General features: G+C 45.4%; 1 protein-coding gene across 1 annotated transcript in view; it reads right to left on the reverse strand.

Moving 5' to 3' along the window:
• LOC310862593 (cadherin-22-like) overlaps positions 1-24997 on the reverse strand; it is a gene marked incomplete at both ends in the record, with an annotated part of 136225 nt that overhangs the window by 37339 nt on the left and 73889 nt on the right. The window contains 3 exon segments of the mRNA XM_083770572.1: positions 1775-1896; positions 20465-20601; positions 23294-23550. Of these exon segments, the coding sequence (XP_083626698.1) occupies positions 1775-1896; positions 20465-20601; positions 23294-23550 (516 nt within the window).

Raw genomic sequence — 24997 nt, forward strand, 5'->3', positions numbered from 1 at the left:
CCGTCCGTTATCAGCTAATCTCCGGCACCGTTGGCCCGATCCATGCCAAACTTTGCACACACACTCCCTGGACGCCAACGACGAACCTCTGCCCCAAATATTCCACAACGGCCTGTTATAGCGCCACCATGAGGCCGATTTAGGCAAAACACACATCCGTTATCAGCTAATCTCCGGCACCGTTGGCCCGATCCATGCCAAACTTTGCACACACACTCCCTGGATGCCAACGACGAACCTCTGCCCCAAATATTCCACAACGGCCTGTTATAGCGCCACCATGAGGCCGATTTAGGCAAAACACACGTCCGTTATCAGCTAATCTCCGGCACCGTTGGCCCGATCCATGCCAAACTTTGTACACACACTCCCTGGATGCCAACGACAAACCGCTGCCCCAAATATTCCTCATCGGCCTGTTATAGCGCCACCATGAGGCCGATTTAGGCAAAACACATTTCTGTAAATTACTCGTACACATTTTATCCATACATCACACAATTCGGTATACACTATCTCCATAGTCATGTGATCAACATGGAGCGGCACCATTTCCCATCTTCCATCCTGATTGGCTAAGATTGGCTTCCAACGCTCACATGATTGGGCCGTTTAGAAATAATGCCACAAATCACAAACACATTGTGCAATTTCCATGAAATTATATACACACAGCGCCAACATGAGGCCACAACCTGACCTGCCCTGGTGGAGACCTGTGCCGATTGGCACTTTATCTAGTTGGATCTGAGATGTAGTGGATTAGAAGTAAAAGTATTATAAATTGGAAATACTCCAGTGAAGTAGCCTAAAGAAATACCTCAAAATTGTACTTAACTGCAGTACTTAAGTAAATGTACTTAGTAATTTTACACCACTGCTGGCACCAGTACACTTTGGAAAATTGTGCCTTCCTGCACCCAACGGCAGAGTTTCTAAATTGCCTCTGGAACAAAGTGTCAGATAGATCATGCTGTCCAATTGAAAAAAGAGCCAAACCAGCAGCATGCCATAATGAAACAGTTCAGACAAGCGAGGCGAGGCATGGTGATTGGCTGTCGTAGTAGGAAGAAAACAAAAGAAAAAGGAATATCAATGACAAGGTGATTGCTCTACAAACACCAGTACCTGGCAAGACCCTGGTGGAAGTACAACGTCTGAAATGATTTATCAGAGGTGGATACATACCATAGACGTGTTATCTTCACCAGAAACAGACTTTCCTATTTCGGCACAAACCATGTATTTCCATGTTTCAATGTTGTATGTTTGTCATATTACAGTGTCACACGAATGTGTGAAAGATTTGACGATCTAGAACTGCTATTATAATTTTTTTGCCGTGCCTAACCACTCCAATGAACAGCTATGTGTGTCCGTATAAGTGTATGTCTCTGTATGTCGGCTTGAATACTGCAATACCGCTCGGTGACCTAAAGTGGCACTGTTGAGCTGCTTAGTAATGGGGCGAGTCGGACCAACGTGCCATCAGAATAATGACGCTGACCCGAGTTAATGTGACAAAACAAAGTATATCAAACATGGCTAAAAATATAGTGCCTACTGCCTACCTCACTTTGACTATGTTATTATATTATTATTATATTTACTGTAGTTTTACTATTGCAACTACAAGGATGTGCTGAGGAATCCAAATCAAACAATTTTACTCTTATTCAGTCCTTGAATCTTTGACATACAGGAACCAAAGGCTAGGGCAAAGAGCTCACAAAGCGATCGTGATTCTGTTTCCGGACCATTTTGAAAAGCCTACCTGACCAGGCTTGGCGTCTTCACAGATGGAAGCTTCATATGGCGTTGCCAGTTCTGGAGGATTGTCATTCACATCCAGGATACGGATACTGACCACTGAGTGGGACATCATGGTCTGGTTATCTAGAGAAGACAATGAGACATCAGGGTCTGTTATCTAGAGAAGACAATGAGACATCATGGTCTGTTATCTAGAGAAGACAATGGGACATCATGGTCTGGTTATCTACAGAAGACAATGAGACATCATGGTCTGTTATCTACAGAAGACAATGAGACATCAGGGTCTGTTATCTAGAGAAGACAATGAGACATCATGGTCTGTTATCTAGAGAAGACAATGGGACATCATGGTCTGGTTATCTAGAGAAGACAATGAGACATCATGGTCTGGTTATCTACAGAAGACAATGAGACATCATGGTCTGTTATCTACAGAAGACAATGAGACATCAGGGTCTGTTATCTAGAGAAGACAATGAGACATCATGGTCTGTTATCTAGAGAAGACAATGGGACATCATGGTCTGGTTATCTAGAGAAGACAATGAGACATCAGGGTCTGTTATCTAGAGAAGACAATGAGACATCATGGTCTGGTTATCTACAGAAGACAATGAGACATCATGGTCTGTTATCTACAGAAGACAATGAGACATCAGGGTCTGTTATCTAGAGAAGACAATGGGACATCATGGTCTGGTTATCTAGAGAAGACAATGATACATCATGGTCTGGTTATCTACAGAAGACAATGAGACATCAGGGTCTGTTATCTAGAGTAGACAATGAGACATCATGGTCTGTTATCTACAGAAGACAATGAGACATCAGGGTCTGTTATCTAGAGAAGACAATGAGACATCATGGTCTGTTATCTAGAGAAGACAATGAGACATCATGGTCTGGTTATCTACAGAAGACAATTTTGAGGTTTTTGTACTTTACTGGATTATTTCCCATTTCTAATAATTTTACTTGGAACCAAAGTTATATCCATGACCTCAATCACTTTCTAGACAAACTTAAAGCTGCAATCTGTGAGATTCACCTCCTAGCCATGCAGGATACAAACCTGGATCCCCCACGGCAGCACATTAATTTCTACTGTTGTTCTACAACTTGGCAACGACTCAATGAGTGACACAATTTCCACTCCCCGGGCCTTAACACCCAATAATGGAGAAAATAGTATGGCTGTTTAATTAGTTGAAGTGCAAGTACAGGCCCCTCTTGGTTTGAATGCTAATGACAAATAAATGTCACCATATGTTGTACCTTTTTCTTTTAATATTCAAATTTGTGCAATAATAGAATGAAGTTAGTTAACACACGCGACACCCTCAAAGCTATGGCTACAATCTTAAACATAGGAGGCAAGAATATTGCCTAATTAACACAATTAAAACACACTTCAGATTTTCTCTGTACTACTCCTTGAATCTTAATTCCCATTGTTAATCGCATGATTATGTCTGACAACAGGAGCGAGGGAGCAGAGATTTAAATAGAGGACCCATTCTCCTCTAAATAAGTTATCTACTTTCTTTATGTGCGATCACCCCCTAATTGCAATAACCACAGGGTGTAGATATGCTGGCTAATTACAGCATAGTTTATGTGTATAACAGTGTACAACCAGCAGCTGTTACCATGCGGTTAATGTACTTAATGCACTTTGAGTAGCACTTTCAAACCGAGAGGATGATGCCTGGGTAATACTTAACGGCACACAGTTGAGCGTGGGTGGCATGCATAAAGAAAAAGCCGATCTACAAGCTCAAACCACACGTGCACAACTCTGGCGCACAACTAAATAGGCCTATAAGTCATGGATCACAGAAATAGGGAAACGGGCACATACTGTAATATACACAGTGGTGGAAAAAGTACTCAAATGTTTTACTTAAGTAAAAGTATCAATACTGAAATACTACAAGTAATAGTCCAGCTATTCAAAATGTACTTGAGTAAAAGTACAAAATAATTGGTAACAAAATGTACTTAAAGAAAAAACTCATTATGCATAGATAATGTCCCGTTTTAAGTTTTCAAATATATAAAACAATCTTTTGAAAATAGCAGATCTACAAGCTCACAATGTGTTGCATTAGAAATACTCAAGTAAAGAACAAATTCCTCAAAGTAGTAAATTAACTTAGATACTTCACACCACTGAATACACACGTACAGAGTAGATGAAGAGGAAGGCCCGACTCACACCTGTAACGGTAGCCACGCCCCTCAGAACATATGCGGCTTTATGGTAATTTTTTTAATAAATGGGACCATAATTTTCCAAAAACAATATTATGACATGAGAAATAAGACTTTAAACTAGTGACTGGAAGCAGAAAGTATTCATGACCATGTTTATTAAGGTAATACAGTCTAGGTGAAGTTGGGCCCAAATACATGGACCTCTATGGGGATATGGGTTTTTTTGGGGCCCAATGACAGCGCCACAACAGGCCATTATATGAACTTTCAGGATGTCCCGATTTCCTTAGTGGCTTCACAGAATATCTGTCTGACTGCCCCCCTGGTGGTACGCACGCACGCACGCACGCACGCACGCACGCACAAAATTGACAGAGCAATGGAGTAATAGTCTTTCCCTATCTAACTGTACAGAGCAGCCCAGCAGCACCTAATGGGAATCCTGGTCTCAGCTAATAGCATAATCAATGCAGGTTTCTTTTAATAGACTGTTTTGTTTAGTTTAGTTTTTTCCCTCCCTGAGCAGCAGGAATATAAATGGACAGAGAGCTCCTCCAGTGCCAAATATCTCTTTTCTTCTTCTTCTAAATTAACTCCTCGTGCTGTATGTTGCAGCTGCGCGGACCCCGCCGGGACAGAGCGAACATTGTTAGTCATCAGATGTATTCGGTTGTGGAAACATTTTGTATTAGTTGCGACTGTAGGTCGTATTTACTATGAAAACCTGCATTTACGTGTGTCACATCACACCTCCATATACATGTATGGGCACGCCTCGTGACATCGTCACTCCATCTCTATATATGGTGCTGACCTGTTCAGACATGTTGATCCCACGCCACCCGTCCTTCCTCTTTGATGTCTGTCTCCCTTTTGACTGATAGGCTACCTGTCCATTCAAACCCTAGACGGGCCCGCCCCCAAAGTTATTAGTGCAGCCGCGCCCGGCAGTTCTCAATAAGCCCAAAACTTACATGGGCCCTCATCAAACCCTGTACACTCAAGACGCTGCCACCCTTAGATCTCCATATATGGAGCTGACCTGTTCTGACATTCCATATGTTGATCTGACCTCATCAAACCCTGTACATTCAAGACACACTCCATATATGGCCAGTACAGAATTCATTCCATATGTTGATCTGACCCCCCCCCCATGCCGAAGCAACAGAGCTCGCCCAGCAGTCTGCCGTCACCCAGGCGGATTTGTGCACTAAGGCTGTATCCTAGCCATGTTTTTGGGACTCAAACTTCGGCAGGAATATTCGAGCGAACATCCGAACCATTCGTTTCTAATTAATACAAATAAACCCTTCGAGCTCCGAACCTCTGAGTGCTTTTAACCAGGCTGCAATTCATAAATAATAATAATAATAATAATACAACTTTATTTGTATAGCACCTTTCATGACATCAAATGCAGCTCAAAGTGCTTTACAGAACAATGGAGAATAAAAGAAAAGCAAGGCAACGACATTAAAAAACAAGCAGTAATGCAATACAGTGAGGACATGAATAACAAAAAATATATATAAGATCACTTAAAAGCAATGTTGTAGAAGTGGGTCTTGAGCTGAGCTTTAAAAATGTCTACAGAGGCTGCCTGACGAAGGTACAGTGGGAGCTTGTTCCATACCGATGGCCCGTAGAAGCAAAAAGCTGCTTCCCCGTATTTTTTAGTTGCCATTTTTTTAGGCAAAGCGAGCAGGCCAGCAGTGGAAGACCTTAGCGGGCGGTTTGGGACATATTTAGGCAGGCAGTCATGTAGGTAGGAAGGTGCGAGACCATTGAGAGCTTTATAGACAAGTAAAATAATTTTAAAATCAATCCTAAAAACAACCGGAAGCCAGTGCAGTGATGCCAAAACTGGAGTAATATGTTCTCTCATCTTAGTTCTAGTTAAAACTCTGGCTGCTGCATTTTGGACAAGTTGTAATCTGTCAGTTGATTTCTTAGGCAGTCCTGAAAAAAGTGCATTGCAGTAATCAAGCCGAGAAAAAACAAAGGCGTGGATTAGCGTTTTTGCATCGTCCAAGGACACATGCTCTGATTCGTGCAATATTTCTAAGGTGAAAAAAGGCAATCTTGGTAACATGATTAATGTGTGAATTAAAATTCAATTCGGAATCAATAATAACCCCCAGGTTCTTTACTGTACTGTTACTGTCTACAGTCAGGTTGCCAAGTCTGCTTAATATTGATTCTTTCTGCTCACTAGAACCGATTATGAGAACTTCTGTCTTGTCCTCATTTAGCTTGAGAAAGTTCTCACTCATCCAACATTTGATGCTAGACAGACAGGTAAGCAGCGGGTCTAAAGCACAGGGATCATCTGGAGCCACAGATAGATATAATTGGGTATCATCAGCATAGAAATGAAAATTGACTCCGTGATTGGCAATGAGTTCGCCCAATGGCAGTATGTACAAGGAGAAAAGCAGAGGGCCAAGAATCGAGCCCTGTGGAATACCAGAACTGATGTCGTGTTTGTCTGAGTCAAACTCGGCTAGATTGACAAAGTAACTTCTGTTTGATAGGTAGGAGGAAAACCAGGACAGGGCCGTACCAGACAGGCCTATCCAGTGCTCCAGACGCTGTATTAAAAGTGAGTGATCAATCGTGTCAAATGCAGCCGTTAGATCTAGAAGTAAGAGAACGGATACATGTTTCTTGTCAGCAGACACCCTAAGATCATTCATTACTTTTACAAGTGCTGTTTCTGTGCTGTGACCTTTCCTAAAGCCAGATTGGAATTTGTTGTGCACATTATTGTTCTGTAGAAACACATCCAATTGATGAAAGATGCATTTTTCTAAAACCTTGCCCAGAAAGGGTAGATTTGAAATGGGTCGATAGTTACCCAAAACAGAGGGATCAAGATTGTGTTTCTTGAGAAGGGGCTTAACTACAGCAGTCTTCAGTGAGTCTGGGAAGACGCCTGATTGTAGAGAGCTGTTTACAATTTTTAGGATATCTCCAATCACACTGTCTAAGACTTTTTTGATAAAGGTGGTGGGAATTGTATCTAATGAACAGGAGGATGATGTCATCTGGGTATAGTTTTGCGGAGTTCGTCTTCCTCAATTGCGCAGAACGATAATAGGCTCCCCCTGGAGAGATCTACCCTGGGACCATTAGCTGCTGTTTGAAGGTTTGCGCTAGCAGCAGCACCATTCATAATATCAGCTCTAATGTTAAAAATGTTGTTGTCAAAAAAGCATGCAAACTCATTACATTTAGCTTTAGAGGCCGGGAATGACTGCTTGTAGGACTGGGGGGGGGGGGGGGGGGGGGGGGGGGTTAAAAGTCGATCAATGGTAGAGAATAGGACTCTGGCATTTTTCTTGTTCTCATTTATAATGCCAGAGAAATATGCCTGCCTTGCTAGACGCAAGGCTTTGTTATAGGCGACTGTTGACTTTTTAAGAATCTCTAGGTGGATGGTGAGTTTGTTTTTTCTCCAAGCTCGCTCAGCTCTACGACATTCTTGCTTCAGTGAGCGTGAAAGCTCATTTATCCAGGGTGTTACTCTGGTGTTATGTTTCTTTTTTGTTTTCAAAGGAGCCACTATATCAAGAGCTGACTCTAGTTTAAGATTAAAAATAGATCCTATGGGGCGACATTGCATAGACTATCAGTGAAATAAGAGTTAAGGTCACAACACGTCCCTGGGAAGGATTAATAATGGAGCTTAACACCATTATTAATAACATCTAAATCTTATAAAAGCCTATATAAATCCAAAATAGTATTAATAAGACAATATATTTAACAGTGGGATTTATTGAGAGGTTAAAAAAAACGAAAAAATGAAAACACAAAACAAAAAATGTGTAGAGCCCAGACAGCCCAGTCATGCACAGACTACGCAGTATTACAGAAATATTTCATAAGTGCGCCAAATCCAGTACAACACACAGTAGCGTTGGCATCTAAAACAATAGGTCTCAAGTTTTTGCTGCTGTTTTATCTTTTCTTCACTGGCTCCCAGCTAAAAAAATATATAGATTTTAAAGTACTTCTCATTGTCTTTAAATCTATAAATGGCTTATCTCCTTCCTATGTTTCTGACATGCTTGACCCATACATTCCAACCAGAACCCTTAGATCAGGGGTTCCCAAAGATTGCGATCTATAGATCACAAATGCTGTCCAGTTAGATCACATGACATACCTATAAGTATATGATTTAAAACAAAAATAAGAATAATTTGGCATTTGACACTTGAAGTAAGGTGACTTGATTTATTGATTGATTGATTGATGGATTGATTGACATAAAAAATGACCTGTTAAGCCACAATGGAATACTTTTTTTCGAGACTGTTGAGCACAAACTTAGCATTAAAAAGTTACAAAAACTATGTCCATCTCCCCTCCAAGTGAGTTTGTCATGTTATGTAACACCAGCTCCGCTATTCCAAAGCCCCCTCAGGTAAATTTTTGTCTCCACCAGGCCGAAGGCATGGGGAGAGAGTATGTTTTGCACTCCGTCCGTCCGTCCGTCCGTCCGTACTTGTGTGTGTGTGTGTGTGTGTGTGTGTGTCCGTCCGTCTGTCCGTCCGTCCGTCTGTGAACAGCTATTCTCCGTCTGTGAACAGCTATTCTATTCTAACCTCTGCCCCAGAATTTCCAGAACGGCCTGTTATAGCGCCACCAGGATGCCGCTTTGTGCAAAACAAGTTTTTGGACAGTACAACTACAGATTTTGTCCAAACATCACGCAAATTGGTACACAGTCTCTCTAGAGCCATTCAATGAAACAGGTCTTTCAGATTTCTCAGACTCCATCCTGATTGGCTAAGATTGGTTTCCAAAGTTGCTCAGTTTCAAACAAAATGCTGCAAATCATGAACACATCGTGTGATTTCTGTGAAATTGTGCACGCACATTCCCACTAGGCCGAGGAAGAAATGCCACGTGAATATTTTCAACTCAGCTTCATGGTGGCGCTATAACTCGCCGAAAAGTGTTTTTACCTCTAACTGCACGGATCTGTGGATAACTTTGTATGCCAACTCCCTAGAGGCCAAGGAAAAACCTTTGCCTGGAATTTTGCTCTTTATAGCGCCACCAGGAGGCCGACATATGTAAAACAATTTTTTTTATTATTACTCGTACAGATTTTATCCAAATTTCACGCAAATCGGTACACATGCTCTCCATAGTCATGTGATCAAGACGCGTAGCCCGCTTTGTACCCGTTTTGTACAAATTGCCATAACTAGTCAACGCAGCGTCCGATTGCAGTGAAACTGTGCATGCATATTCCCACTAGGCTGAGGAAGAAATGCCACTTGACAATTTTCAAATCAGCCTCATGGTGGCGCTACAACAGGCCAAGCCGCATCTCACACACACACACACACACACACACACACACACACACACACACACACACACGTTGTGTTGTGAGCTCTTTGATAGGCTATTGTTGATATTTTCCTCTTTTTAAAGTAATTACACTATGACACAATGACTATTTGGGGACCTTTCCTCGGCTTTCAACGGCATGCAGCCTCACATCCTGCTCTAAGCTGAAAGATCTCCAGGTTGATCCCCACATGATCCTCTGGATAATAGATATCCTCCTCAAAAAGGAGCCGTTTCTTTAAGGTCAACAACTTCTTTATTCTGTCACAATCGTATCGGCAGGTGTCCATGATGCAATAGGTGGAGGCGATTGTGAAAAATGCAGGGCAAAGGTTTTTCCTTGGCCTCTAAGCTGGGAGTGTGCATGTGCATGCGTGCGTGCGTGCGTACACGTGTGTGTCTGTGTCTGTGCGCGCGCACGCATATGCGTGCGTGCCTGCATATTGGCTACTTTCCAACACCCTCAGGGTGTCGTTAAAACGATAGTTACGTATGTAACTACGGTTCTATGAGTCCTGAATGACCGCCAGAGGCGGTGCTTTAAGCACTGAATACGTCCCTTCGCGCATGCGCAGTCGAGTATTTTATACCAACAATGTCGGTTGACCCCGTGGTGACCCGGAGTCGTCTATAACTTCCGGCAGTCATCCGGGGCTCAGTCCCTACAGAATCTTCTCGCGAGAACACGAGGATTCTGAGTGACAAGAGTGCCTCTGGCGGTCATTCAGGACTCATAGAACCGTAGTTACATACGTAACTATCGTTCTATTTCGTCCCTGCTGACCGCCAGAGGCGGTGCTTTAAGCACTGAATGACTTATACCAGCCAAGTCACGAGGAATCCCGATTACAGACCTCAAAGGGTAGAACCGGAGGATTCGGGGAAGAGGGCCACGTCCACTGGGTGGGGAGTGGCAACATTCACCCTGTAGTACCTTGAGAAAGTGCCTGCCGAAGCCCATGAGGCGGCGGCACAAATGTCCTCCAAGGGCACCCCTCTCATGGCAGCCCATGATGTGGAAATGCTCCTTGTAGAGTGGCACCGTACCCCTGATGGTACGGGGAGGTTACTTGCCTCATAGGCGTGGCTGATTGTGTCTACAATCCAGTGGGACAGGCGCTGCTTGGAGAGAGCGCCGCCTTTGTTCACACCACTATGGCAAAAGAACAGCTGCTCTGCTCGCCTGATGCGTGCAGTAGCTTCAATGTAGGCTCTCAGGGCCCAGACTGGGCACAACAGCTCCAGTTTGTCTGTCAGCTCCCCAGGTGGGGGGTTGAATCGAGCCAGCCTGATAGGCCGGTTGAGGTGAGCCTGCGACAGCACCTTCGGGAGGAATGCTATGTTTGGCCACAGCGTGACCCCCGAGCCGTCTGCGTTCCACCTCAGACATGATTCGCTGACTGACAGAGCGTGCAGTTCACTGACGCGCTTTGCCGATGTAATGGCCAGGAGAAGGGCTGTCTTGCATGACACCCACTTCAGCTCTGCCTGTGCCAAGGGTTCGAAGGTAGGCCCGCACAGGGCGTCCAGTACCCGGTTAAGGTCCCATGAGTATGAGAATGTGTGCTATAGAGCGGAGCGCACCACTTGCCGCTCCAGCACATTGCCGTGTTCGGCCCAGTAGACTGGCATAAACTTCATAACCCTGTTGGGTCCCATCAGATTCAAGACATGTCGACACCCGTCTGTCTTGCGTCACGAGGAAGTATGTAGATCGGACTTCCCTTAGTGTGACTGAGGATATACAGCCTCTGTTGCGCCCTTGGGCAGGAGGACACATCACTCCTGGTCTGATAGTAGGGCTCTCGTCATGTTGCTGATAATGGCCATTTTGACCCGCCGGATATGGGGGGCTGGCGTCAGAAGGCACTGCACAGCCCGGAAAGTCACAGTCACAGTCAGGTCCCTGCGTGGGACGCCAGGGAACACGCTGGCCTCTAGTGTGGGCCGGCGGTGATACGCGAGCTCCGAGGGCAGTCAAGATGATTTCATCAATGTTGGAGCTCGGCCCTTTGGGAGGCGGGATGTGTCGTAGGCCTGCAAGCTGCAGCCTCCAGTATTAACGTTGCCACTATTAAGTGTGAACGGGAGGCCCCAGTGAGCAGGTTGTCTGTGCTCCTGCACTGGGGTCGAGGTCACCTAGCTTTCTGCCGCCGGGCCTCGTTGGGGAACACAATGAGGGATGCAATGACAGGCTTGGTGGCTGGCATGTAACCCAGGCCAGCCCTTATCGCCTTGTGCGTTCAAATCTATTAAAGTGTCACGTCGCAACGGGTTGTCTCAGGACACTTTTCCCAATCAGGGCAGGGCTGCCAGGATTTCACCATCGGTATAGAGATGGGAGAGGGCCCTGATCGTTCGCCCGGCAGGCCTGTAGCTGTCTCAGGTACAGGCGTGGGGGACGGCGAAGACAGCAAGAAGAAGGCGCTTGGAGGAGCCGACTGCCTGCTTTAGTATGCGTTCCACGGCTATGCGCATGAGCTGAGAAGTGGGAGGCCGGCTCTGATGCCTGGGAGGCACCGCCTTCTGCATCTTCCTCATAGTCATGGAAGTGCGTAGCTTAAGCTGTCGGGGAGAGCACATCAACCTCGAGTCAGTTGTGGCATCGGAGAGGTAGGCGCTTCGGCACCCTCCGAGGTGCCTAGGTGTTATCTGAAGTGAGCATGGCCCTCATGCGGGCCAACTCTGCAGATAGCTGAGCCCTCTCGGATCTGCTGTAGTCAGCGGTCAGACCTTTTCCTCCTGGCACACGGGGCAGGACCAAGGTCGGCTCACGGCTGAAGGAGAGCTTCACACGAGGTACAAAAGTGGGAGCTCTCCATTGTGGTGGCACCGGTTACTCTGGACCGGCCGGTGCACACAAGTCCCAACTAGCCCAGGGCGCGGACGCTACTGGTTGCTAGGTGTTGGCCATATGCTTGAGGGAGCGCATACGCTGTCTGTACCAGCAGAGGCTTTCGAGGTACGAAAGTGGGTGCTCTCCGTTGTGGTGGCACCGGTTCCTTTGGACCGGCCGGTGCACACCAGTCCCAACTAGCCCAGGGCGCGGACGCTACTGGTTTGCTAGGTGTTGGCCATATGCTGCAGGGAGGGGGCGCGTACGCTGCCTGTGCCAGCAGAGGCTTTAACTTAGATCGGCATATAATGACTTAATCGAAAAACTGAATGCTGCTATACCTGCCGCAGCATGTGAATATGCATTTACGTTTATGCAAATGCTCATTGCAGCACTTTGAGATTCAACCAGATGTAAAGTGCATCATAGAAACAGCACACAACGTTGCTGTTAGATAGACTGTGCGACCTGCATGGTCGCGGTGGGGGAGGGGAGCTTTACGCTACCTGTACCCCCGGCGGAGGCTTACTTATAATTTATGATAATAAAGTAGCCTTCAGTCAAGGTTTGGACGCTGCTATGTAGCAGCTGTAGTGTTTCCTATGTGACCGTTTATCACGGCACTATGACGCTTATCCAAACTCCAGTGCATTATTATTTATGTTTGCTAGTCCAGAGCGAAACAAAAGACACTTCCAATACACTAGTCACGTGTGCACTACTACGCATTCATGCTGGGAGGAGGGAGCGCTACCGCTGCCTACCCCAGCCAGGTTCGGTTAAATAAACCGACACAAGCTAGTTTTGGAGAAAAGGCTACAACCGATAGCTCCACCGATAGGGGCCACCTGCTGAAGGAAGGGAGCGCGTACGCTGCCTGTATCAGCTGCAGCTAATGAACATAACAAGCTATACACCAATAGCTGTTAATAAATGCTTGAGCTAACAAACGATTAGTAGTAAGTAACATCAAGCTGGCCGTATGCTGGAGGAGCGGAGCGCATACGCTGCCTGCCCTGTACCAGCTGGGCCAACAAACAGTAAGGCAAGCTATATACAGATAGCTTTTTATCTTCAATAGTATAATAAGCGCTTGGGCTACAACTACAGGTAGCAGCGCCAGTTAGAGAGCTATGCTGGAGACCAGCTAGGCTACTAAAAACAAGACAAGCTATAGCCTGTTCATAAACAGCTTTAACTTTAAGCTACTGGTAGCAGCTGTGAGCTACGCTGTCAGCAGCGCCAGATACTCTGTGCTGGGGACCAGCTGGGCTAATAGGACCTACAGGTACCCAGGGGCACTAATCCGACCTGTGGGAACAAACCAGGTTGCACCCACTGTATATGCAAAAAACTGTTAATGGAGCTTTGAGCTCCAGGCATACTGGTAGCAGCTTCAGCTAGGCCCACTACTGGGGGCCAGCTGGGTTAACAACCAGACAGGCTATGTACACCAGTAGCTGTTAATACTATTTTGCTACAAACTATACTGGTAGCAACATCAATACCCTGGGAGGACGCAGGAAGCTGCTCCTGTACCGGGCTGATAACAACAACAACAATACAGCTATTCGCAAAAGCAGTTAAGCTTGAATGCTGCCAATATCGGTATATGGCTTTGGCCAGCAAGGCTCTTGCCATCACCAGCAGGGGCTAAACAAAGCTTAAAAAGTAGCGTGTTTAACAAACGAAGGTAATATGACAGTGTTCTTATCCTTCGGCAAGTCTTATAGTCGCTTATAATAAGCGCTAGCGTTCACAGTCGAACAGACCTCGTATGCAGAGCAGGGAGGCGGCGCGAACGCAGCCTTTACCCACACACAGGAGGTTATGCCATGATAAGTATATGATATCATATGAACGTCTGTTTAGCGGGGATAGCGCCGCTTTAAACGATAACGTACCTTCTGTCCGGGGAGGGTTTTGTTAGCCTTCATTACCGGCGAGAGAGATTGGACGCTCCTGCGTCCACGTGAATCCGCGAAATAAACTCCACTCATCGAGGAGATAAAAAACCCATAGTCGCAGTCCCTGGAGGGCGAACAACGCTACTCCGACTGGCGGTCACGCCGTCACGGAACTACTGGTCCTCACCTCCCGGGGCATGATGGTGCAGTTCATGCATGGGTTGTCACCGAGTGCCTCCCTCAGATGTTGGGGGCCAAGGCACCCAGGGCAGAGGTCATGCCCATCCTCTGGCCGCAGAGGAGCCTGGCAGGAGGTGCACAGGTGGTGGCGGGGTTCGTCCATTGGAAACCCGCAGATGTAGCCCAGAGCGCGGACGCTAGTGGTCGCTAGGGGTGGAGCCGTAAACTGGTAGGAAGGGAGCGCGGACGCTGCCTGTGCCAGTAGAGGCTACTGTAGCTGCTAAGGGCCGCTTAGCTGGAGGGAGGGGGCGCGCACGCCGCCTATGCCAGGTAAGGGGTGCTCTAGCAGAGACCAGTATATATGATATATATATAATGATATAGTTATATATATATAATTTCAGAAAAACCAACCTATAAAGTGGCAATGGCTCTGTGCCGAAATTAAAGTACACTATTTGAGAACAAGTGACTAAATCAGTCAAGCCAATTCATATAACCGGGGTTACTGACGTAACCTCGCGGTGGTGCTATATAGCTGGCCAGTGCCAGCAAAGACTCATTCAGAGAGGCAGAGTAATATAGCAGTAAATAAGTACACTTATAAGTAGTATAAGTATAAGTATAAGTAGTATAAGTATAAGTAGTAAGCAAATAATAATAGCGTCGACTCACGTGCTGGAAGCGGGTAGCGCTAACGCTTGCCGTCACCAGCACTGCGGCGCAGCCTTCGTGGGAAAACAAGACAGCGTAAGCTGTCAAAGAGAACGAGCTATCCGTTCAACTTTGACGGGTGCTAAACGGGACGCTCAGGTCACCGTTTGTAGCACGCGGCGGTGCTATATAGCTGGCCAGTGCCAGCAAAGACTCGCTCAGAGAGGCAGAGTAATATAGCAGTAGATAAGTACACTTATAAGTATAAGTAGTATAAGTATAAGTAGTATAGGTAAGTAGTAAACAAATAATACTAGCGTCGACTCACGTGCTGGGAGCGGGTAGTGCTAACGCTTGCCGTCACCAGCACTGCGGCGCAGCCTTCGTGGGAAAACAAGACAGCGTAAGCTGTCAAAGAGAACGAGCTATCCGTTCATCTTTGACGGGTGCTAAAACGGGACGCTCAGGTCGCCGTTTGTAGCACGCAACCGTGTGTGTTGCAGGGAAGCAGCGCGCACGCAGCCTATGCGAACAGGGGTTGTCTGCTTACCTTGTTCCCACGGGGAAAGAAGACGATGTGAAGCCCAGCTCCACTCGAAAACGATACAATAATAGTAGTATTAAGTCGCAGTCCCTGGAGGGCGAACGCACGCGTCACAGCTCCGACCAACAATGGTCGCGGGACTACCGGCGACTTAGTAGTAGCAAAGCAATAGTTCTGTTATCGTGCAGTTTAATTCTGCTGTAGAACTCTGTGCTATGTACAACTTGCGCAAGCGAGAAGAAATTAGGGACTGAGCCCCGGATGACTGCCGGAAGTTATAGACGACTCCGGGTCATCACGGGGTCAACCGACATTGTTGGTATAAAATACTCGACTGCGCATGCGCGAAGGGACGTATTCAGTGCTTAAAGCACCGCCTCTGGCGGTCAGCAGGGACGAAATAGAACTACACGACTCTGTGGCACAATCCCTAATTATTCACCTGCACCACAGGTGTGCAAAGGGCCAATTGGAAAGTAGCCAAGAGGTCAGGGTGTCACCCTGACCTCTTGGCTCTGCAGGCTTATAATGGCTGAGCTCTACTATGAATAAAATAAGAAAAATACTAAAATAACAAAATCACTATGGAGAAAATTAAGCCTTCTGTCAAAAATATTCTTCTACTGTACTGCTTCACTTCTCTTTCTCCCACACACGCCTTCCTTCACTCTTTTGTCTATCTCTACCCCTCTCTCTCTCTCTCTCTCTCTCTCTCTCTCTCTCTCTCTCTCTCTCTATCGCTGCTCATAGCACACTCTGGACTCAATGAGCAAGTTGCAGACTTGCCGATAAGCAACGCAGGCACATACAGGATTGTAATTGTAATTCCGATGGAATCAACCAATGACTCCGCTTGTCTGGAAGTTTCCTTCAAATGACAGTGCGAGAGGCTTTATCTGTCAAGTACAGGCTTGTGTTTATGCTCAATATTGGAAGCGCGCGCACATGTATCTGTGTGTGCATGTGCGTGTGTGTGCACCCTTGTGTTTGTGTGTCTGACAGCCAATTAACATTAAAATGTGCCTACAGTCATGACAAGCATAAAGAGGAATACAAAAGAACACATTTGTCTTGAGAATTATGGCTCTAAATTTATGCCTCACAAAACTAATTTAAATAACATTCGAAAATGTTTTGCTGAGGGGCTACTGTTGCATTTTATTGCTTGCATGAATCTATTGTATCTATGGCTACATGGGATGGTAAAAAGGAACCAAGAGACGTGCGGAATTCAGAGGAAGAAAAAGTGCTCCATTTCATCGTGCACTCTCTCTCACCTGGTGTTGAGCAGGGGAACTATTACAATGCAGAATGCAATCTCTTTTGCATTACATACAATACCCAAATCACTACATCCACTCCTTCGAGATCGCATAAAGGTAGAGAATACATACAGCAATCCTTCCATGCACACTCGCACATGGATGCCCGTGTGCACGCATGCACACATTCACACACGCACACACACACACACACACACACACACATGCTCGCACACACGCACACACACACACACACACACACACACACACACACACACACACACACACACACACACACACACACACACACACACACGTCACGTTTACTGCGAATGCCGCAGCAGCTCTAGAGTTACTGCATTGTTCACTCTCTGTCTATCTCTTACTTATGACAAAACTATATCCAGGAAGATCAAGCGAGATCACAGGATTGTTTCCACTCAGTCGTGAGAAACAACAATGTTTTCTTTCTCCTCTTCCAGAAAGACGGAAGCCATATAACACCAGCAGAATATTGCATTACATATTTAATCTATGCTACAATGATGTATTAACCAATTAAACCCTAGATACTTTCCATTGCCGCCCTCCATTTTTCCCTCTACAAAATATTTTTGCCAAAAATTGCCCAAACTACAAATCCCTAGGTAAGCATAGCTAGGTTCATGTAGTTATTGATTACTGTAGGAAAGACTCAACGCCATGCCCTACACAGTAGGCTACAGACATATACAATGTGCTCGCATGAAGAACATCTAACCATTGCATTATGGAATAGTTTATTTTATTCGTGTTCCCGTTCCATTATATTTTCAAATCAGTGACCCTTATTTTCCAGTGGGTGTCTCCCCTGCAGGGGGCGCCCTAGGGTTACCGTCTACGTGGTCCATGTGTAGAACCGCCCCGGGGAAGCTGCCGGCTATTTTGGCAGCTCGAGTCAGAAAGTGTTTGGACGCTTGATTCGACAGGTGCAATGACTTGGCAGGCAGTGAGTCTGGCGTGCTTTAACCAGCTTTACTTTTTGAGATTTTAAATGTAATATAATCCCCCTCAGAGCCATTCCCATACGTTGTGCGTGGGCTTTTCCTTGATTTTCTCCATCGAATGATTTAAGCCAGGAGGCAGGAGCACATTCACCTGCCAGATTTACATTTAATAAATGTTGTTTTTCATTTTGTTTGCTAATTAGTGGATCACTTGGGCACTGACTAACTAGTTGTGCAACGTGCGTTTGGAATGCATTAACATTACTGTTTTCTAATGTGTTACATTTGTCAAGATGCAAATGCGCATTAGGTTCCTTTATAAACGGTGCTATTTTGCACGTCTTAATTATCAGGTCTTACGTATTAACTTGAGACCTGGAGGCGTGACCAAGGCTATAAGGCCACACACACTGACTCTGGCCTACATGGCTAGCCTAGATTCCTACAGAGTCAAACTGTAAAAAAAGAAGTGAGAATCCCTGTTGAGTCTAACAGAGTGTGGGAGGGGAGCGTACAGCAGCTGCATATCCCAACCTTGATTCACCTGATGTGCAGCTGAGTTTCATTCACCGTACATCACGCCACAGAATGTATTACTGTGTCTAAGGTGACCTTCACACCAGAAAGCTTTACTGCGATTAAAACGAATCCTGCTACACATTGACGGAAAGTGCGCTTTGTTTGGCAGATGTGAAGCATCATTCGAATCCTAATGCGCATCAAAGAACCGCATTCTACTTCGACCAAAAACGGGGGTTTCACTTCACTTCCAATCGCACTTGATTACGATTCGGTGCAGATGGGAATGCAATCCGCAGCAAATAAAGGGAATTAAGCAAACAATGTGACGGGTGAGGAGCTAAACACAGTTGGAGACGGAGAAGGCATATTTTACAGTGCAAAGATGTCCCGTTACCGTGGATAGACCATAGAGCTATAAAGGATAGACGTGGTGGAATGAAAAGACTGAAGCCCTGGTCGAAATGAGGACTAGTGCATTTATCAATTGCTTACATAAAAACACTGCACTAACTGCAGTGTAACCTACAGGATATTCTGTCTGTCTGTCTGTGCGTAAACATGGAGTGCTGTCACTGTGTGGGGACTGGGGAGTAGGAACTTTCATCTCAATAAACATTCTGTGCTGCTGTCTGTTCTCAATGCGCTCAGCGCTGTGCCTCCATGCCCAAAAGAACAGTGCGTGGCTGCGTGCGTATAGTGAGAGAGAGAGAGCGAGGGTGAGAGAGAGAGAGAGAGAGAGAGAGAGAGAGAGAGGTCCAGTCCCTGACGGCACGACACATGCACATGTGACGTTATAATTTTAACACCATAGATTTCACTGTGTAGGGCTGTAGGCTATAGTTTATGAATTGAACACATTGATAAGGTCCCTGCTGCGTTTCCAATTGCTGCGGTTATACAGCGCAGTGTGAAGGCAAACTAAAATATGCAACAATCCCAACTTCTCCGCCCATTCGCATCGAGTCTACCGAAGTATTAGGTGAGAATGTGATCTAACACTAACCGACAATCACACAGCACTTCTACTGAGATGAACTGTCTGGAGAGAAGTGCAGAAAATGTACTGCTGTAAAATGATGGAGTCACTATAGGGGAGGACTTTGATGGTGGCTCGGACACACTGAGGGATACCAGGACCGCCAGGGGTTCCTTGAGGGGGTTGCAGCCTGGGAGTCCCCAGCTGAGAGACTGAGAGTTACGAACCCAGTTAGTAGAATACAAGTAGTGGTACAGTAGGAAAGGTACTCAAATGTTTTGCTTAAGTAAAACTACCAATACTGCAATATTAAATACACATGTATTGGCATCAAAATGTACTTAAATACTATAAGTAAAAGTACTCATTGTGCAGAATGTCCTATTTCAAGTTTTCAAATGTATAAAACTATTTAATAAGCTCACAGCCTCACATTGTGAAACAAATCTTGAGCTTGTAAGTTGTTAGTTGTTAGTTTTGTAATGATAATCAAAATCTACAAAGTATAGTATCTAATGTTTTCAAATAATTGTATTTGCCTGGAATGTAGTGACTCCACTACATAAGAAGAAGTAAAAGTGTTGGAAATACTCAAGTAAAGTACAAATACCTCAAAGTTGTACTTTAAGTCGGTCTACAATACTTAAATAAATGCAGTTACTTTCCACCACTGTCTGCAAGTCCATCGGACTTGCATCGTAAATTGTATCAATATTGGTGGCCCATATTTTGCCTAAATGTGTATCAAACTAAAAAAGAAAAAGGAAGCCTTTGAGGGTGGCTCTAACAGGTCGGCCTGACCAGTACAGTATGATTGACAGGGGACGTAATCCTACTGACTGCTCTGTTCACTAAGCTCTACAGGTGATGCACCTGCTTCCACTGCAGTCACTGTGATGTTGTGCCAGCCTGCAGTCTCTCACCTGCTTCCACTGCAGTCACTGTGATGTTGTGCCTGTCAGCCTGCAGTGTCTCACCTGCTTCCACTGCAGTCACTGTGATGTTGTGCCAGCCTGCAGTCTCTCACCTGCTTCCACTGCAGTCACTGTGATGTTGTGCCTGTCAGCCTGCAGTCTCTCACCTGCTTCCACTGCAGTCACTGTGATGTTGTGCCAGCCTGCAGTCTCTCACCTGCTTCCACTACAGTCACTGTGATGTTGTGCCAGCCTGCAGTCTCTCACCTGCTTCCACTGCAGTCACTGTGATGTTGTGTCAGCCTGCAGTCTCTCACCTGCTTCCACTGCAGTCACTGTGATGTTGTGCCAGCCTGCAGTCTCTCGATCCAAGACCTTTTCCAGAGTGATGGCACCTGATACGGGATCAATGTGGAAGATCTTCTCCTGGTCCGTGCTGTGATCAATGGAAAACCTGCAACCGGAGACAAAGAGACACACAGAGAGTAAAGCATGAGGAGCACAATTCTGCGACATTTAATGAATACAGTCCTTTTTCTTTTCTTCTCACTTATAATTATTTTTGGGCTCTCCTTCCGTTCACTGTGACAAACAAAGAGGTTATCTAAGGACTGACAGAGTTGATATCAGGTTACTTTGAGCGGGAGCAATTAAAAATATTTAATGATGAGAGAGAGAGAGAGAGAGAGAGAGAGAGATAGAGAGAGAGAGGGAGGGTGGGGGGAGAAGAAAGATAAAAAACATATCCACCAAAGAAATGGATAACAATAATCATCTGTTACAGTGCGTTTATTGGAAAGCTGTGACAGTGTGTGCGACCCTGCTAGTTACTCACTGCCCACCCCGGAGCAAGAAAGTAGACATTAAAATGTCAAAAGTGCGCTCTGGCAAAATCATCGGGAAGTCTACAGAAAACCCAATGACGGTTTTCTTTTTATTTCCAATGTCCAATTTTCTCCTTTCTACTACAGTATTCTGGCTGACAGAAACCCTAAACCTAAACCAGCGAGGGCAACGGCAGCTTTTTAGATCTCTCTCCCACAAAGGCTCCTCACAGTCACACCACCCCCGCAGACATCGTATGACAGCTAGAGTTATATTGTAGTATTATTAATAAAGAGAGTGTCAACGGCATCACATGTACTGTTCTCAAATACCATTAATTTGAGAGGAGTGATGCTTTCAACACTTGAAACACAGTCCACAGCGTAGTCAACAACTGTGCAGCTCTAATATCTGTTCTCTCTCTATAGTGGCGCTGTGCACGTTTCTTGCGGTGGAGTTATCCACTCTCTCAGTTGTGTCCAGCGGTGGAACAAGTATGTTAACACCCCGAACGCCCGGGGTTATTTATTTATTCCATTAAATCAGAGCGCCCATCGATTTATAGCAGCGGAGCACATTTAGCGACGGACCGGATGCTATCCCGCATGTGGCTGAAGTAGCTTGATGTAGCCAAAACACTCTCGATGCGATCGACAACAACAGGAGATATGATTAATTCTACCGCGACTATAGCGACGGGACTATGATGGGCCGTCTAACACAATCTTTTCTTAGAATTGGACGGAATGTTTTAGTTCAAGAGTTATTCACGTTTTAAGATTTTCAATCTCGTCGGCTAAAATGGGGGGGGGGGGACATTTTATATGACCGGATCACCGGAAAATAACATTGAATGTTGCGTAACAGACTCCCAGCCTGCGGAGCGATGCGATCGTTTTTGAAAAATAATCTCCGTCCTTTTGATCAATCTCCGTCCCGAGCGCTGGGCGTTACTAATTGATAGGACGGAGAATTCCGTTTATGTTGCTTGGGGTGTTAAACGAGTACGTATGTAATACAGTAGTACTGTATTCAAATATTTTACTTAAGTATTTAGATTATTATTACAAAACTGTACCAGTTAAGCACTATTTTATACTTAGGCTATTTGAAAATAGCTGATCTACAAGCTTAGGTCTGCTACAGTACTTTGGAACAATTTAGATCAATATGGTACTAAATACAGGACCATAGACTGTAAAAAATATGGACAAAGCGTTCCCCGGTTCTAACATGAACGTAAAATGAAGCCTGTAATAATATGCTAATTCCTGATGTAAGTCGCCATCTTTCTAGATCCGTTTGGTACCAGCTGGCCATTGGCTGGCTCCGTTTTGGACCAGCTGGTCATTGGCTGCCCAGACAACGAGGCGGGACTTCCCCCCTTCTTCTCCGTTGGTTTTTATTTTGACTCGAGTGGGAGGAGAAGACTCTTGAGTGGGAGGGGAATCCCGATCATAGACTGTAACGGTAGCCACGCCCCTCAGAACATACGCGACTTTATGGTCATTTTTTTAATTAATGGGACCATACTTTTCCAAAAAGAATATTATGACATTAGAAATTAGACTTTAAACTAGTGACTGGAAGAAGAAAGTATTCATGACCATGTTTATTAAGGTAATACAGTCTAGGTGAAGTTGGGCCAAAATACATGGGCCTCTATGGAGCTATGGGGCTTTTTGGGTCCAGTCCAGCGCCACAACAGGCCATTATATGAACTACCGATTTCAAATGAGGCTTCACGAAATATCTGGCTGACTGCCCCCCTGTACAGGACACAGGATATTGATCTAAAGAGCTGGAGAGACAGGGAAACTCCCGTTACCCAAAACTCTATCTATATCAATACTACTCAGAATCAGAATATTGAGCTACAGTATAACTACTTATTTTAACCAAAAAATACCACTTACCCTTCCTTTAAGTAAAAACATCTGAGTTGTAGTATTATTATTATTATTATTATGTAATCCCTGGGCTCTACACTCTCTCCGCCAACCTGGGGAGAGCAACGGACTGACCTCATGCGTCATTCAATGCATGAGTGTCCATGCCACTTCTTTTCACCTGACAGAGGGGAGTTTCCCCCGGTTGGACGTAGCGAGTGCACATTATTCCAACCAGATCCTTTCCCCTCCATCAGGTGCCCTGGCTGGCCAAGGGGAGGCAGTACAGAGACATATATATGCGTTCTGTACAGTACCTGACAGGTGCGTTCTGTACAGTAACTGACAGGTGCGTTCTGCACATCGGGGTCCTTGGCGGTACAGTACCTGACAGGTGCGTTCACCACATCGGGGTCCTTGGCGGTACAGTACCTGACAGGTGCGTTCACCACATCGGGGTCCTTGGCGGTGACCGTCCCGACCAGCACTCCCACCTTGGCGTCCTCCTGCACCTCCATGACGTCGCCCTCTGCCGGACGGAAGGCGGGCGGCTCGTCCTCGTCCGACACGCTCACCCGCACGATGGTCTGGTCCCGGAAGGAGCCCAGGTCCACGAAGCGAGGGTCTGCGTGCTTGTTCACCGCCTCCACCACCACGTTGTGCGTGCGCTTGCTCTCAAAGTCCAGGGCCTGGAGATGAATGAAACAAGGTGGAGACACCAAGGACTCATGGAGCAAAATGTTCTGTGGGTCTTGAAAGATTAGTACTAAAAACAGCAAAAAATCGCTGGCGGTGTGAGCAGACTGTTCTAGAGAAACTTTAATGTTTACCCACAACCCATAAATATGGTTCCATGATCCAAACATGCAGGTCCCGACCTAGTGTTTAGAAAACTACAGCATATTGTTTTTAAGAAGATGGCCTGTGATCATTCTAATTATCGGCATACTGTGGAAGAAAATAAAAATGTTCTGATTCAGTATCACTTTTGAGAGCCATTGTTCTGAAAATAATATAGGCTAAATAGATGTCGACACATTTACCTTGCCAGAGGCTGCATGTGCGGCCTATAATTCATTGACAGATGCAAAAGAGAGCAGGATCACAACTATTCTGAAAATCCCTTTGAATATTGTACATCTAACTTGTGAAATGCTGGAATGTATTTGCTTCTTACAGTAGAAGGTCAATAAGCATCCTTATCTTCATTGATATTTCTGCAATGATTCACAGAGTAAAATCGATTTTGACATTACGCGAAAAACAGTAACAATGTTGTTTACCACTAACCTGCAGTTGCCTGGCCAATATACAATACCTTGCTAAATGGCTAACCTTGTTGTTTACAGATGGCCAATTGTCCCCTTAGTGAAACCTGCTAGATTTCCACCAAGACTGCAAACAATACATCCAATGCAATGCATGATGGCTGCCTTAAAGACAACACTAGAGAAAATTATGTTGTGTGATTTAATTATTTCCCTTCTTGAGCTGAAGGTCAATCCATCTGCAGCCCTTCACATGCAGAACTGTGTGCATGTAATGGACCCTATACACACTGTAGGAGTTTTAAAGTTGTCGGCGAGTCATCAGATCATGATGCATTTCACACTGCAGGAGTCTTTTTGAGTGGTGCAACCACTCCTACAACCAGGAATGTCCGTGTGTATCATGTATCAGTCATCATGAGCACGAGTGGTGTGCGCATGCGTGAAATTGAAACGAGAGAAGCATGTGACATGGCTGCCACCTGCTGGACGCAAATCCAACTTGGATTGATATCCATAATAAAGCTAATCTGACGGAGCAGAGAGAGAGAGAGAGAGAGAGAGAGAGAGAGAGAGAGAGAGAGAGAGAGAGAGAGAGGAGTTGCACCACTCGGTTCACACAGGTGTGATTTTTTTGTAATCGTCTGTCATTATATCGTTGTGGCTTTCACACTGAATGATTGGTCGCAGACTAGGCATCACACACTGCAAGAGGTCACCAAGATGCGACCGAGACCCAATATTAATTTGTTTTTATTTTATCATTTTTACATCTCACGCATGTGCAGGATGCCATGATACTAGCACGAGACCGACACAGAGGACGCCCCTCTCTCTCTCTCTCTCTCTGCACGCCACACACACAGGA

The sequence above is a fragment of the Protomyctophum parallelum genome (assembly GCF_964188405.1).
Source record: "Protomyctophum parallelum genome assembly, chromosome: 8".
Taxonomy (NCBI): Eukaryota; Metazoa; Chordata; class Actinopteri; order Myctophiformes; family Myctophidae; genus Protomyctophum; species Protomyctophum parallelum.